The sequence below is a fragment of the Musa acuminata genome, chromosome BXJ1-4 (assembly GCF_036884655.1).
Source record: "Musa acuminata AAA Group cultivar baxijiao chromosome BXJ1-4, Cavendish_Baxijiao_AAA, whole genome shotgun sequence".
Taxonomy (NCBI): domain Eukaryota; kingdom Viridiplantae; phylum Streptophyta; class Magnoliopsida; order Zingiberales; family Musaceae; genus Musa; species Musa acuminata.
In genome coordinates this window covers 30,684,847-30,698,574 of record NC_088330.1, presented here as the reverse complement: position 1 = coordinate 30,698,574, position 13,728 = coordinate 30,684,847, and the positions used below count along the sequence as shown (strand labels likewise).

Below are 13,728 nucleotides of genomic sequence, written 5' to 3'. Positions count from 1 at the left end.
CTTCCTCGCAATCAACTACGATACGATTTCAACAAGGAAAACAAGAGAATCCTAGAGAGCTAAGAAGCATGAGTTCTTGGGATGATGCTGCGGTTATTAATTTGCACTACTTTAAAAGCATAAGATTCGATTGTTGGAAAGAAATAAATAAATTTAATTTAGCACGATATTTATTGTATGAGGAAAAGACAAGCGAAAAGTTGAATAAGAAATGATTCCCAAGTATCTTCTTTTTTGTTCCAGGAGGAATCTAATTTGTAATCTGACTTGGTGGTTGTGTCAACCAGAAGCCTCTGAGCTTAGAAGCTGGTATGTTCTCAACCATCCATGGAGATGGAACTGGAAATGTGGCTTCTTGCCATACTTTGAAGAAGACTCGTCACCAATCCGTAGAAATGGTATTGTCAAGTGGTAGTTGGAACACCGCACGTGTTTGTCCGGTAATTATCCGACTCGAGTCGAATCTGAGGGCTGGATTTTATCGGAATCTAGAAAAGATTCTATTTCTTACAAGCACACCGTGGCATTTATGATCTCAAAGCTTCTCTCTATTTTCTTTTTTTTTTTCGGGATCGAAGTATCTTCTTCTTATAGTTACTATTTATTTAAGTTAGTTAAACTAAATATGCACTCGATCTTCTCACTCGAGCCAATATCTTTGACAACAGAGTAGGAGACTCATCTATATTGAATTAAATATTAAATATGTGCCATAAATGAAGAACCATAAAAAGATATAATTATTTATTGATAACTTATTAGCTGTCTTGTTTATCTTACTGCCGTACATCTGCATATATCATATGCAATTCATTTAGACGACGACTCCATCATCTATTGATTATGTTGTTGTACTTTGAATTTTACACTATATAAAAGGAATAATATTTAATGGGCTATAATTTTCAACTAAGGTGATACGAATATGTGATCCTACTAATATACATTATACTATTATTTTTTTGTTCTTTAATTTTCTAGAGGAATAAGAAATAAAGCTTTGTTGTCCCTTCAAGTACCGAAGCCAAATATCATGCTCTCGTTGATACTACGTTAGAGTTACTTTGGTTATATTGGTTTCTTAAAATTTAGGAGTCTTATCCCAGTCTATAGCACAAATTTATTATGATAATTCTAGCATTATTCAAATCCTTGTCTTAGTATAGATTTGGGCAAAAATTCACCCACTTGTTGGCACTGCTTGAGCCAGCCCAAGTTTTGTTAGTTTGATTTAAACTTGAATCGAACTAGTTTGATTTAACCGATTTAGGATGATTATGAAATGAACTTAGACTAATTCAAACTTAAATTTAACTTAATTAAATATAAATTAGACTAGTCTAGGATGATTCTAGTAGTCTTATGAAGATTGCTAATTGGTTCAACTAGGTTCTAGTTTAATTAAATTCGATTCAAATTGATTGGGCTAATTCAATTAGGGTTCAAGTTGATTGAGGGTTAATTATATTTTGATTCATGATGTTAATGATATTGATATGTCATTTATATTTTAAGTTATTGAGGTTGATTTATGAGTTTAATTATGATTGTTTAACAGATAAGTGATCTATAGATATTAGTATGGATGTAAGATATTTACCCATCATGCTTTACATGAGAAGAGCGCCCATCATATATCGAGTGGCACCTACTAAATTGAATCCCTCATATAATTCTTCTGGTATAATCTATGGATATATGTGATAGCACAAATCTTAACTAATAAGATATATGATACTACTATGATAAAAGGACGTAGATGATCCCTATCAATTATAGGTGATCCATTATACTGAAGGGTGATTCCTTTCAAGGGCAAGTGGATCATTAAACGTGGCAACTAAACAGTTCCTTCATCTATTATTAGGAGGAATGTATCTACACCTTGGCAGATGAGGAACATCATTTTATCTGGAATTATGATATGAATTCATTTCATCTACTGTTAGGAGAGAAGAGAATCCATCGCGAAGAATAAAGTATCTTTATCGATTATTGGGAGGATAGTCTATTTAGTCTGCAACCCTACATAACGTGTATGAGATCTAATATGAGACTTGATATTGATCCTTGTTTCTAATTGTTCTATCAAGATTAATTTTTTAGATTTATGACTATATGTTTTTGGAATCATTATGACTTCGTTTTTAATGCCAAATTTTATTTTTTTTAAGAAATTAGAATTTATTTTGAATAAGTTATTTTATTAGTGTATATTGCTCTGAATTATTCTATACACGTGTTAAAAAAAAATGGGCATGAGATATAATACTTACTAGTTGTAAAGTTTGATATTATTAATTGATAGTTTTTAATTAAATAAATTAATTAGGAGAATATAAAGAATCTATGAGTTCCTCGTTACTAATGGGGACTTCTCATTTCCGCCCCCATCTAAATAGGAAATGGGGTTGGGATGGGGGATGAGATGGGGATGAGGATAAGAGAAGCACTCCTCACTTCTATCTTGCCTTGTTGACATCCCTAAGCAAGAGGGAAGGAGAGGTGTAAGCTAGTAAAAAGAAGAAAATGAAGGATGATTATTGAAGTTCTTTTTGCTTCGATTGTTTTTTCTTTTAAATTTTTAATTGAATTGGAGTGTGATTATTGGTCTTATCTTTCTCTCTTCTTATTTCATATATATTTTATGATTAATCAATTTATTATATAGTTCATCAAATGATATTGATAAGTCACGTGCCTGAATTACTATCAGCAATTCCTTATATTCATCTTTTGGGTCATTGAGAGTATGAAAAATGACTTCTTCTTCATCACTTAGGATGACTTATTAAAGTCAAATTATATATTATAACTTTTAGGTTTTGTATATAATCAATAATAGTACATTCCTCTTATATTATTTTTATCAAAGTACATAAAAAAATTAGCATATGAGTGCAAGAGTGATTGGTGAGGGTGATAGGTAACTTGGACCATGCTTCTACTATAGTGCTATATGAAAAGATTAGTAATACTATAGAGCCAACATAAGACTTGAATGTCTTATAGAATAAAATGATATTGTTGTAGTCCTGAGATCCGGATTTACTATTATGATAGGTTCTCTTGATATTAGGATTTTGTTTTGGTGGACAACTAAGAGAGTCATCAATACAACCTAATAGATCACATCCAAGATTGGTGAATTGTACTCACCAAGATATATAGTTGTCATCTTTAGAGAGCTTAAAGGGGATTAGAGTTGCTAGATATAAGTTCTGTAGGTTAAGATGAATTATTGTTTCCTATGAAAATAATAATTAGAGCATCAAATGTAAAGACATATTGAGAAGACATTGTAATTCAATAAGAGAAATCCAATCAACTGATGATCTAGTTTAAATGCACCGATGATGGAGATCTAAGAAGTGCATAGGAGAGGATTTAATATGATGAAGGAAATCAAATTTGAGAAGTGCACAAGGAAGGATCTAGATATACAGAATAGGGCGATCTCTTTGTTCTCTCTTGAGTTCTTCTCTCGATCACGAGTGTTAATGGTGTAGTAGAAAAGATGATAATAAGTAATGGAGTATCGTCGAGAGGTCGATCGTGGATCCAAGGCACTAGTGAGTTAAACGATTAACGAAAAGGAGATGAGGATGCTAAAGTAGTAGGTAGGAGCATATGGTACACCTAGCAAACATAATTGTACAATGATGAAGAAATATCGAAGAAGTTGGTCGATCACTAGAGGAGGCTGATCAGATCAACAAAATGGAGTAGATCTATTCCAAACATGCTAGGAGATTAGTATGGAGGAGTCAGCACGTCTTCATCTTTGATGCAACAATATCAAAATCCGAAAGCATTAAAAGTTATAAAGCTAAGATAAAAGGAAGAGAGAGCTATGCTCGAAGCAAAGAAAAGCTCTCATAAGAATTTGTTATGAAAAAAAATAATTTTATTTATTAAGATAATATATATTTATACATGTTTTGAAGGAGAGATTCATTCAATCATGCACTTTTAAAATCTTATACTTAAATATATGATTAATTCTTAAATTATAAATTTATTGAGAATTAAAAAATATATAAAAATAAAAAATCATCATTCTGTATTTACCTATATCGTGATCTTCTATTATTGTTAGATGAATATTATGATCTTATGATTCCTAAGTGGTCGTTAATAATTGAGTTTGGAGTTTTAGCGTGCTTATAGCTCCATTGTAACTACTGTGAGTTGAACCAATATAACTGGAAGGTGATCTTACTTTCTTGGATTTTAAGCCTAGGAAAACTACTCAGGTCGAGTGAGAAATGACAAACTCAACAGGATTGACCACTTTATTTTTGTCTAATATTTCTATTATAGAATTACGAAAACCTTATACGTATAAACATGTCGGCGTGCACAAGAGGATTGAGGATTAACGAAGGGATGAACAGTGTAAATGACACTCCTCTTCTTACCTTCTTCCTCCCTCCCTCCCTCCCTCCCTACCCAATCGTTATATCAGGCAGAAAGCATCTCCATGATTGACCGAACGCAAGGATAGGATTTGCATGTCATTAGCCGGGGAAACATGCATGAGGTGGGAGAGGAACAACTGCTCGTCTCCTCACCGTCGCCCCGTTGTCATCACGTGACCGAGATATTTATTTCTTTTCACTTCACTTGCAGCGGCAAGTCACGTGCTTTCCCATCCCCTATTCCATCATTTCATTTGTTTATTTTACTCCTATCTCTTATCTAGATAGACCGTTCGATGAGATCTCAACCGTCCGATTCGGGAAGACCCTTTCACAACAGAAACCCAAGAATTTGTTGGGGGCACAAATTTAGAAACAAGGGAACCATAATGCGGTGGTGGGAGAACGACCGCCCGGCCGGCGGGCGGCCGTGGGCAGCTTCGGGGCCTGGCTTCAGCTCAGCAAACCCCATAGTCGCTGAACAGCAGATCCGGCCGTGCGGAGGAGGGGTCGTTCTCCTGGTGGCGGAGGAGCAGCAGCTCCTTCTGGCGGCGGAGCTCCATGACCTTGCGGTGGGAGTTGGAGTGCTGCGTGAGCACGAAGGTGGGGCTCGCTGCCGGCCGGTACTCCGGCACGAGCCGACCCGACTTGAACCTCACGCCGCACGCGTTGCACAGCGTCTTCGGTCCCAGCGGCCCCGTCCGCCACTGCGGCGTCTTCTCCGACGCGCAGTGCGTGCAGCGCCGTACCCCGCCTTCCAACCCCACGCCTCCTCCGCCCTTCTTCCCTCTGCTGCCCCTGTTTCCGTTGTCGGCACCGCCCGCCTTCGGCCTCGACGGAGAGAACTCGGAGGACGACGACGAGGACGAAGACGAAGGCGAGTTCTGCGCCGGTGGATGCGGTGGCGTCACCAATGAGGACCATGCGGCGGCCGAAACGGCACCGATGGTCGCCCTCGAGCGCTTGCCCCGAGCTCCGCGGCCGTTGGCCGACTGCTCCGCCCGGAGCTGCGCCTCACACGAGGGCGCAATTACGGCCGCCCCGGACTGATAAGAAGGCACGTCCGAGAAGGACTCCTCCACAAACTTGGACAGCCACTCGAGCTCGGCCGCGTCCTCGCATTGCTGCACAAACAATACAAAAGCTTCAAGCACTCGTTCATCTAAAGCAAGCGCGTGCAGATCATACTCGGAGCTCCGGTGGTTGCCTCACAGGAACGTAAAGGTCGAAGGTGGTGTGCTGAGATTGGCGACCGGAGAACGTCTGTCCCGACGGCGGACCGCTTCCGGGCACGGTCGTCGTGGTGGCGTAGAATTGAGCGTCGACGCCAACAGAAGCGTAGAGATCGTGGTCGGAGAAGTCGAGGAGGTCATCGACGCGGAGACTGGCGTCGGCGGTGGGCGGAAGAGCCCCGTAGAGGTAGGCAGGCGTAGTGGCAGTAGCGCTAGTGGTAGGAGTAAGCGGCGCGACAACAGGTGCTGTGGTAGAATAACGAGCTCCGGATCCAAATTCCATTCCCATCCCAAAATCCACCCCCGTTGCCATCTCCCACTCCGGAACCATCGCCAAAGGGAAGGGGAGCAACGAAGGACGATGGTCCTCGGGGCACTTAATCTTGTTCTTTTCCTAGTTAGGGGGGGTGGCGGTGGCGGTGGTGGTGGATATAGAGAGGGCGAGCGAAAGAAGGGAGAAGAAATGGCGATGGGATTGGGGTCAATATGGCACTCATTAACTTGCAACTCTGCTACAAATAATGGAGCCGGTCATGATGAGGCCAATGATAAATAATGTCGATGGCGATGCGGAAGTAATGAGGGTCTCGGACTGGGAAGAAGGACCGGGTGGAGAGCACATTAAAAAAAGGAGTCGTGGCTCGTGCACTTGATCCATCCCTTGCCCTCGTCTCGTCCCGCCCCCACCTCCCTTCCTCTCTTTAAAGTCCTGTTACTTTCACTGCTTCCTCTCTTTTTCCTCTTCTGCTGCCCCCTCATATTTATCCCTCTACCATGTGAGTTTTGTCATATATATATATATATATATATATATATATATATATATATATATATATATATATTCTCTTTCTCTTTTCTTTTTTTTTTCTTTTTTTTTTGTGTCAGAGGTACTGCCCATGTGGCATGGCCACGTTCATGCTGTATGTGGCTTGATTGACATGCACTTGGGTTGGCCAACTTGATGCCTACCAACGGTGACTGCGGAGACCGACTCTCGGCCGGGGGAGTAGCAGGGGACGAATACAAGGGTGGTGAGTTTGTCTGTCTATACGACGTTAAAGGAAGATTTACCCGTACGTCATGGGACTGCGCCAGCCACTGCGTTCCGACGCTGCCGTCCATGCACGAAAGGATCCCATCGGCTTGCGGCTTGTGGAATAGCGCAGGCGCTGTCCATCGGATAAGGAGGTGGTGGTCCCCGCGGCGCAAATGGAGCGGGACGCGTCCTGTTCCCTGTCCGCAGCGGTGCTGCGGCCGATGAGCCGGAGGAGGTGGAGGTTACTGTGGGTGAGGCGAGTGGTCGGTAACACATGTGTAGTGTCGGACGCCGTGGGGACCAAAGCTCCGCCCTTTTCTCTCTAACCGTTTACCTTTAGCTTTCCTTTACCTCCCTCTCTCTCTCTCTCTCTCTCTCTCTCTCTCTCTCTCATATGTTTGACATGGCCGAGAAGCTAAAGGGGGAAAGGAAATAAAACTACCGACGCGAGACAACTGGATACAGCTGTGAAATCTCCGAGGAGGAGACTCCCAGCAATCATGCGGCTGGCGTTGCACCTCCCCGCCGCTTCGGGCCACGAGGGCGACCGCACACTGGCGTCGCACTCACTCTCACGCGACGGTCCGTACGACACCTCGTCCGAGGCGGGACCCGGGCGATGGACGAGGCCTCGGCCGCCAGCTGTACAACCGGTCCCGGTACGGCCCAGGACCACGCACCTTTTTATTTATTTCTTTCTTTTTTTTATTCTTTTATGTGCCACTGTCGCGTCGACAATCTGAGGATCCCTCAGCCGTCGCGTCGGGCGGGGCCCGTGGTGGGTCCGGGTTCGGTGTTCATCCACGTGGCTGTCATGTGGGAAGAGGACAGTGGAGGGCGGAGCAGCATCGAATCACGTGAGGGCGATGGGGATCCCGAGGCGGGGAAGGAATCGCACACCCACCCGCCCCGCACGTGCTCGCTCGTGGCCTCTGATCACGCTTACACGTGATCGGGCCTGAGTGCCAGCCCTCCTTTCCCTTGTTTTCTTCCCCCCGCTTTTCATCCACTTTTGTTTACTTGAATCATCCGATTAAGTTAACTCCACGAACTGAGGTAATGACGCGTTCGTGTGGTGGGTGCTCCGCGGGTGAGCAGACCCGCGTCGATGTCGGCGGTCGACTTCGGAAATCGCCCCTGGACAATCCCATCATCACGTGGCGGTCGCTATCGACACCCCTCCACGTGTCGGGTAGCTGCCGAAGGATGGAGCTGCGGGTGTGCATCCCGCTCCACGCGGGGTCCTCTGGTGGACCACGGGCACGTGGCTGTCGTCAGAAGGCCTGCCTGGGAAAACCCTTTTTCTCTCTCTCTCTCTCTTAATCCTCCCTTTTTCCTTCCATAGTGATCTCTTTTGCTCCTCTCCGTCTTTTAACGACGGACGAAAGCAGCAGCAGCAGCAGCAGCAGCAGTAGCTGCCAGTGTGCAGAGCATGTGGAGCGCACGTGCGGTAGATGGCGTCCGACATGGCTTTTCTAACCCATCTGCGTGGTGGTTGCTTTACTCTGTGCTCCCGTCCTCGGAATTTGAATTTTTTTGTGCCTTTTACATTATCCAATGGGTGAATTGTGTATATATAGGAGGAGACTTGGATGGAAGAAAACAGGGGCTTTCTTCCCTTGAGAATTGAACACCATTGGCAGCTCGGCAGCGTGTTCGGGGCATTGATGCTGCTTAACTGGCAGTTACCTCGGTCTCGGTGCAACCATAACTGCTAGCAAGTTGTCATCTGTGCATCTTGACAGAGAGAGAGAGAGAGAGAGAGAGAACGGGGAGGTAAAAGAAACTTGGTCGGAGGAGCAGGTGGCCTCAATGTGAAGTCCAAAGTCTCAGTAATCAAACACACCTTACCATGTGCGGGACATGGTTGACATTCACAAAGGCCTTCGATCGTTGGTGATTTGAAACTTACCATCATCAAATCACCTTTTTTTCTCCATCTCCAAGTGTAAAGATTTCATTTGGGGATTTGATTCGAGAATAGTCGTGCCAAAGGATAATCGAAACTTTTTTACCAAAAAGACCACCATGTGATTTCCCATACAACAAACACACTACGTTGTTTACCAATTTACCAACCAACCTGTGGCTGGTAAACTTTGATGAGATGCTACGACGCTACACAACGGAAGTCGGTACCTACCCACCATGCATGAGAAGCAGACACCCAAACCGAGTAGATGTTTCCCCTGAACTGAACTGAACTAGTAGCTGCGTCACACATCTCGATCAGGATCAAACAAATTGCTAATTATAATGAATCACCACCATTTATGTTCTAGTTTCTCATAAAGGTTACGCATCTGATAACCGACCAGACCATGATATTAAATCATGTGAACAGTTGGAACCAATAGAGTACACAAGACCACACGATTCATTCAAACAAAGAGGTATTCAATAGTGCAGATTGGTTAGATCAGACAAGCCACCTACTGACTTATCTGTCCCAAAAAACAACATCATGTTACATTGAGCCGTAGGTAACTAAGGACGATCCATCAACACACGTAAGTCAATAACTATAGTTCTCAAAAATTGCCTAGTACTAATTTTCAATAGCAACTAAAGTAATGAATTCTCCATTTCAGTTATCCATAGATTTCAAGTTCCTTTATTCTCCTGAGATTGAAATTGGAGAGAAACCTAATTCAAGCTGACAGGTTTGTAAGCATACCATACTAAAATTATGGATGGGAAAAAAAATACAGCACAAAAGAAGATAGAAGGTCGTTTGGAATTGAGGTACTATGAATTCAGCAATTATTTAACATCCTTTGTTCTGTAAAATTTGAACTCATCGATGTCCGAGTTCTACAAATTCGTGCACCTCCCACCTCCTTGAGCAGGTAAAAGACACTCCGACTGTGTGGTCAGACTTCAAGAATCACCTTCCGACCGAAAGACCCGTCTCTGGATGGAACATACAAATGGACAAACTCATCAGAGAAGAAAAAAATATTTCAATTATGAACAGGAAGATGAAAAATACCAAAGCAGTCCTATATACAAAAGGATGAATCAGCAATTCCCATGGCAGCAATGAGAAACAACAAAAGTATGGACCAACCTTTGAAAATAGCAAAAGGATGAAGCAATTTTGCTTCATGTACCATCAATGTGATCTGGAAAAAGGACAATGTCATTATACTCTAAACTGTAATAATCGTTGAAAGTGCAACCAACTTATTAGCATTTCCCAAAACTCTTAAATAAATTAATAGGAAACAATATGACATTCTTCTGTGCAAGAATTGCACAAAAACTCAACTCTAGCTATCTCATTGCTATTTCAACCCAAAAATTATACTTACTCAGAGAATTTTCAGTAAAATAAAGGTGTATCCAACATGCAAAGTCGCTTGTACCGGTTTTCCTCACAGCAATCAGATACAAAGCACCTTGCTTTACGGTTGATACAGGGTAGCATGTAGAGAACTTTCAGGCATAGGAAGTAGAATCTATCTTGTACAGAATCTTTCAGAACAACCGTGAACAGGCACAAGAATGTCCTATATTTTACCATAATTTAAACAAAAGCCTCCAACAAAGCTAAGAATAGGCCCAACAATGGCATATCTATCAAGAAAGGCTTTTGTTCTTGAGCATTGTAAATCTTCAGTTTACCTAACCATTTCAAAATAGAATTTTTGCTACGGGATAAGAGTAATGAGGTCCTAACTAGCACCTAAGTGACTAAAGCCGATACTGCATCCCCGATACAAACTTACACATAATCACATCAATTTCTACAAAATAAATTAAGCAAGATCGTGCAGCCAAACATCAACCACAAAAGACCACTTTCAACTAGCCATCCAATTCATGAAGGAAAGACTCTGTCGATAGGTATAAGATAAAAAAGCCATCAAAAGTTGATCACAAATCACAATGCCAAGTCATACATGTCACCAACTACCTTGTCTTAGCATTAGAAATGCAATTCATTCCACTTCATTCAAGAAGTCAGTTTCCATTATTCCAACCCACCAGGGAGAACATTTATGAGCAAGTCGCATGATTGGAAATACTTATTCAAATTTCACATCTGTCATCTTTCATTTTTGATCTTCTGATCCAGCCACCCCTATTATGAATTTAAGTGGCCAACCTTCATCCAGTTTCTCTTTCCTCTTATAACAAGTGATCCACATTGTTTCTTAGTCATTGTAGAAAATCTAGTTGTTCCACTCAATATTTCCTTTTTAAGTGCCTTAATAAAATATCTTAATTTTTCTTTTCTCATAACTTAAAACTTCAAATCCAGAAGCTGTCAAAACAAAAAGATAATCATGAAAGAATTCTTACAATAAAAGGGGTGTCTATTCCTCAAAAGCATCATATGAATAGAATGTAAATGCTTCTCACACAAGCATCACTAGCAGTGATGCATCATGAGGTTTTAGGCCATAATATCCCTCTGTAAAGGTGTGCTACAATACTAATTGTCATATCTGCATCTATTTGATGTGTAATTCTTAGGTCTAACCTCCACACAAAAAATATTTTTTTTTCAAATTTAAAGCGTCATAAAGAGAAGCCCGATGAAGACAGTGGGAGTAAAGTTGGCTTATATCTTTGTTTTACTTGATGTGATTGCAATTGCAATCCTCAACATAGCAGACAAAATTCTCAGTAGATAAATCATTTAATAATAATTAATACGCAACTTAAGTACAATCAATTACTTCATATAATGCAATGGCCAAATGTACTTAGAGTAGTTAACGTTAAAGTGTTAATTACATGATCCTTTCAATTAAGGAAAACCAAGGTTAGTCTATTAAGAAAAACTAGGTGACACTTCAAAGAGATACAATGTGAACAATAGAAAGAACACGGTGAACATACAGAAAACAGCTACCCAACCGCACCATATATCATAAGGTTGACATTCAACAAAGACTAGAACAAGATATTTTTGTAAGGCATTAATAGGAAGACTATAAAAAGTAGATAATGATGCATAATCAATTAATAACTGCCAACAGCAAGGGAATTCAATACAAAACCCCCACACACACCAACAAAACACCAAGCACACAGGACAGGTCAATCAACTGTGCAATTTGTTGGCTAGATATATGTAGTTTAATTAAGTTTGGTTTAATTAGACCTGGTAATAATGGGTTTCAAGCATGTCAAACTGTTACCAACAATGATAGTCTTGGATGCATTATTTTATTAAAGTTTTCACCACATAAGAGGCTACTTGATGAAATATTATGAGGAAGAGGCGACTTCCAAAATATTTCTTTAAGAAACACAAACAACTTCAGGAAAAATTCACTTATACAGGGTTGACAAATTGATTATATCGAGTCTTAAGTACAACTAACAGTTCCAAACAGTCAAAGTCGGAGTAATGTAGCAATTCGCATCCCAAATTAAGCAATTGATGGCTTCGTTAATGTTTTAAATCAAAACCAATTTGAGATGACTTCAGTTTTCCTGTCGAAACATAGCGTACAAGTAGAAATTCTACAAATAGATTCACAACTAGTAGCAAGAAATCTTTGATACAAAGCAAAAATACTAAATGCTCGAAACAAAGCTACTCACGGATAACTGGAAACACTGACAGAACAAAGACAGCACTAGAGTCCGGGATAGGTGCGGCGGAGGATACCCTGTGAGAGAGCCCGGCCGCCGCGGGAGGTGGCGCTCAAACGCGACGTCAGCCTCGCCGCCGCCACCGCGCTGTGCAACGGGAACAGGGAGCCGCCGCAGCACCCCAACTCGACAGGAATCCTTCATCCGAATCACAAATAAAAGCGCCAACTAAAACCTGAGTCCAAAAAACGACTCCTAGTACCAATCGAGAAACTCACCTGGAGAGGGTAGAGAAGCGGCGGATCGGACACGGAGCGGCGGCGACGGGTCTCGATCTGACACCGAGTGACCCGAGGCAAGACAGAGCGATGCGGCGGCTCATGGATCGCACGCAACTGGACGCCATTCGACGAAACTAGCGAATTCGACTGGGGTTAGGGTTTCGCCGAGACTGGAAGAGCTTGCGGGGCCTATCCGCGCGGTCGTGGGTGAAAAGCGATCCGGTAGAGGCTAAAATGGTAATTATAGGGGTGATCGTCACCCATCCAATTGGTTGCGGATCAAGATTTAGTTATCCAAGACCGGCCCATTAAGCGAACACGTCTCAGCCCATGACAAATGTCCTCTGCGTGATGTGCGTCTTTTTACGGCGAAGGCAGCCGCCGTTATCCGTGTGTCCGAGAAAGTGAAACAGCTTGTGACTTGTAGTAGCAGCAGCTGCAGGAGTGATGGAGACTGGGAGAGCAACATGGAAACGACGAGTCCCGTTATGGGACTTCTGGGAGCTCGGGAACTGGTGTTCTCCTTCACATATTTGGCTCGCCTCTTGTTACTAGGCTGCAGCCCAGCACAGGCATATACCCCGGCTGCCGCCCGCTGCTGGTTCTTCGACTGCCGAGGCTCCAGGTGGACAGGTTCTGGCGGAGGAGTGCGAGCTGCAGTCCAAAACTCCAAGAGCCGTGGTGCTCGGAGTCTAACACCGAGCGCTTCTGTCAGCAGTGCAGCAGGTTCTTCCGCCACCGAAGTAGTGAGAAGTTGAACTGAAGACCTCGATAGAACTCAGAGGTTTTCTTTTTGGACTTGAAACATGATGCAGGTTTCATGTGATCTCCGAGTTCGACGAGTCCGAGAGGAGCTGCAGAAGGCAGTTGGCCGGGCACAACGAAAGCAGAAGGAACAACGGCAGTGATTCCATCACTACAATCCCTCTTTTAGGAGCAAACACAAACGTATCCTTTTTGTTGCATGCTGCACAACTTGCATGTAGGCTAGCTCTGCAATTCATATTGAAATTGACCATTGTCACGAAGCACATTCACGTAGCTTGAAGAAGTTGCTTATAACCGGTACTAACTATTAGCAATTATGAGTTGCAGTCAACCTTACTCTCGTGTTGCTCCTTGAGCTCCAATTTGTTGGCAGAAGGTGCAATGACCGGAGACATGGCCCTCCTACTTATCAACTTCACTCTCTCACCTGTCATGCA

The 13,728-nt window shown here is 42.5% G+C and overlaps 1 protein-coding gene and 1 long non-coding RNA gene across 6 annotated transcripts; both read right to left on the bottom strand.

Annotated features, from left to right (window-relative positions):
- Nucleotides 1–4,718: 4,718 nt before the first annotated feature.
- On the bottom strand, nt 4,719–6,414 carry LOC135583724 (GATA transcription factor 4-like). 2 transcript variants are annotated; one of them, XM_065173487.1, is made up of 2 exons: nt 5,610–6,414; nt 4,719–5,545 (listed from the first exon to the last, which is right to left on the bottom strand). In XM_065173487.1, exons 1-2 carry the CDS (start codon nt 5,982–5,984, stop codon nt 4,880–4,882), a joined length of 1,041 nt encoding a protein of 346 aa, XP_065029559.1. In that variant the 5' UTR covers nt 5,985–6,414; the 3' UTR covers nt 4,719–4,879. The 2 variants fall into 2 exon arrangements, with proteins under 2 accessions (XP_065029559.1, XP_065029565.1); XM_065173493.1 differs by having other exon boundaries at nt 5,634–6,410.
- A 2,925-nt stretch (nt 6,415–9,339) lies between these two features.
- On the bottom strand, nt 9,340–12,744 carry LOC135652501 (uncharacterized). 4 transcript variants are annotated; one of them, XR_010502140.1, is made up of 4 exons: nt 12,521–12,744; nt 12,252–12,440; nt 9,760–9,814; nt 9,340–9,602 (listed from the first exon to the last, which is right to left on the bottom strand). It is a non-coding gene; the product is annotated as an uncharacterized LOC135652501 (long non-coding RNA). The 4 variants fall into 4 exon arrangements; XR_010502139.1 differs by having other exon boundaries at nt 9,398–9,602; nt 12,319–12,440; nt 12,521–12,742; XR_010502141.1 differs by lacking the exon at nt 9,760–9,814 and having other exon boundaries at nt 9,398–9,602; nt 12,521–12,743.
- Between the last annotated feature and the right edge of the window lie 984 nt (nt 12,745–13,728).

Coding starts and splice junctions, on each gene's coding strand:
- LOC135583724 (XM_065173487.1), bottom strand. CDS start 5,984: ATGGTTCCGGAGTGGGAGATGGCAACGGGGGTGGATTTTGGGATGGGA. Junction 5,546..5,609: donor GGCAACCACCGGAGCTCCGA/GTATGATCTGCA, acceptor TTGTTTGTGCAG/CAATGCGAGGACGCGGCCGA.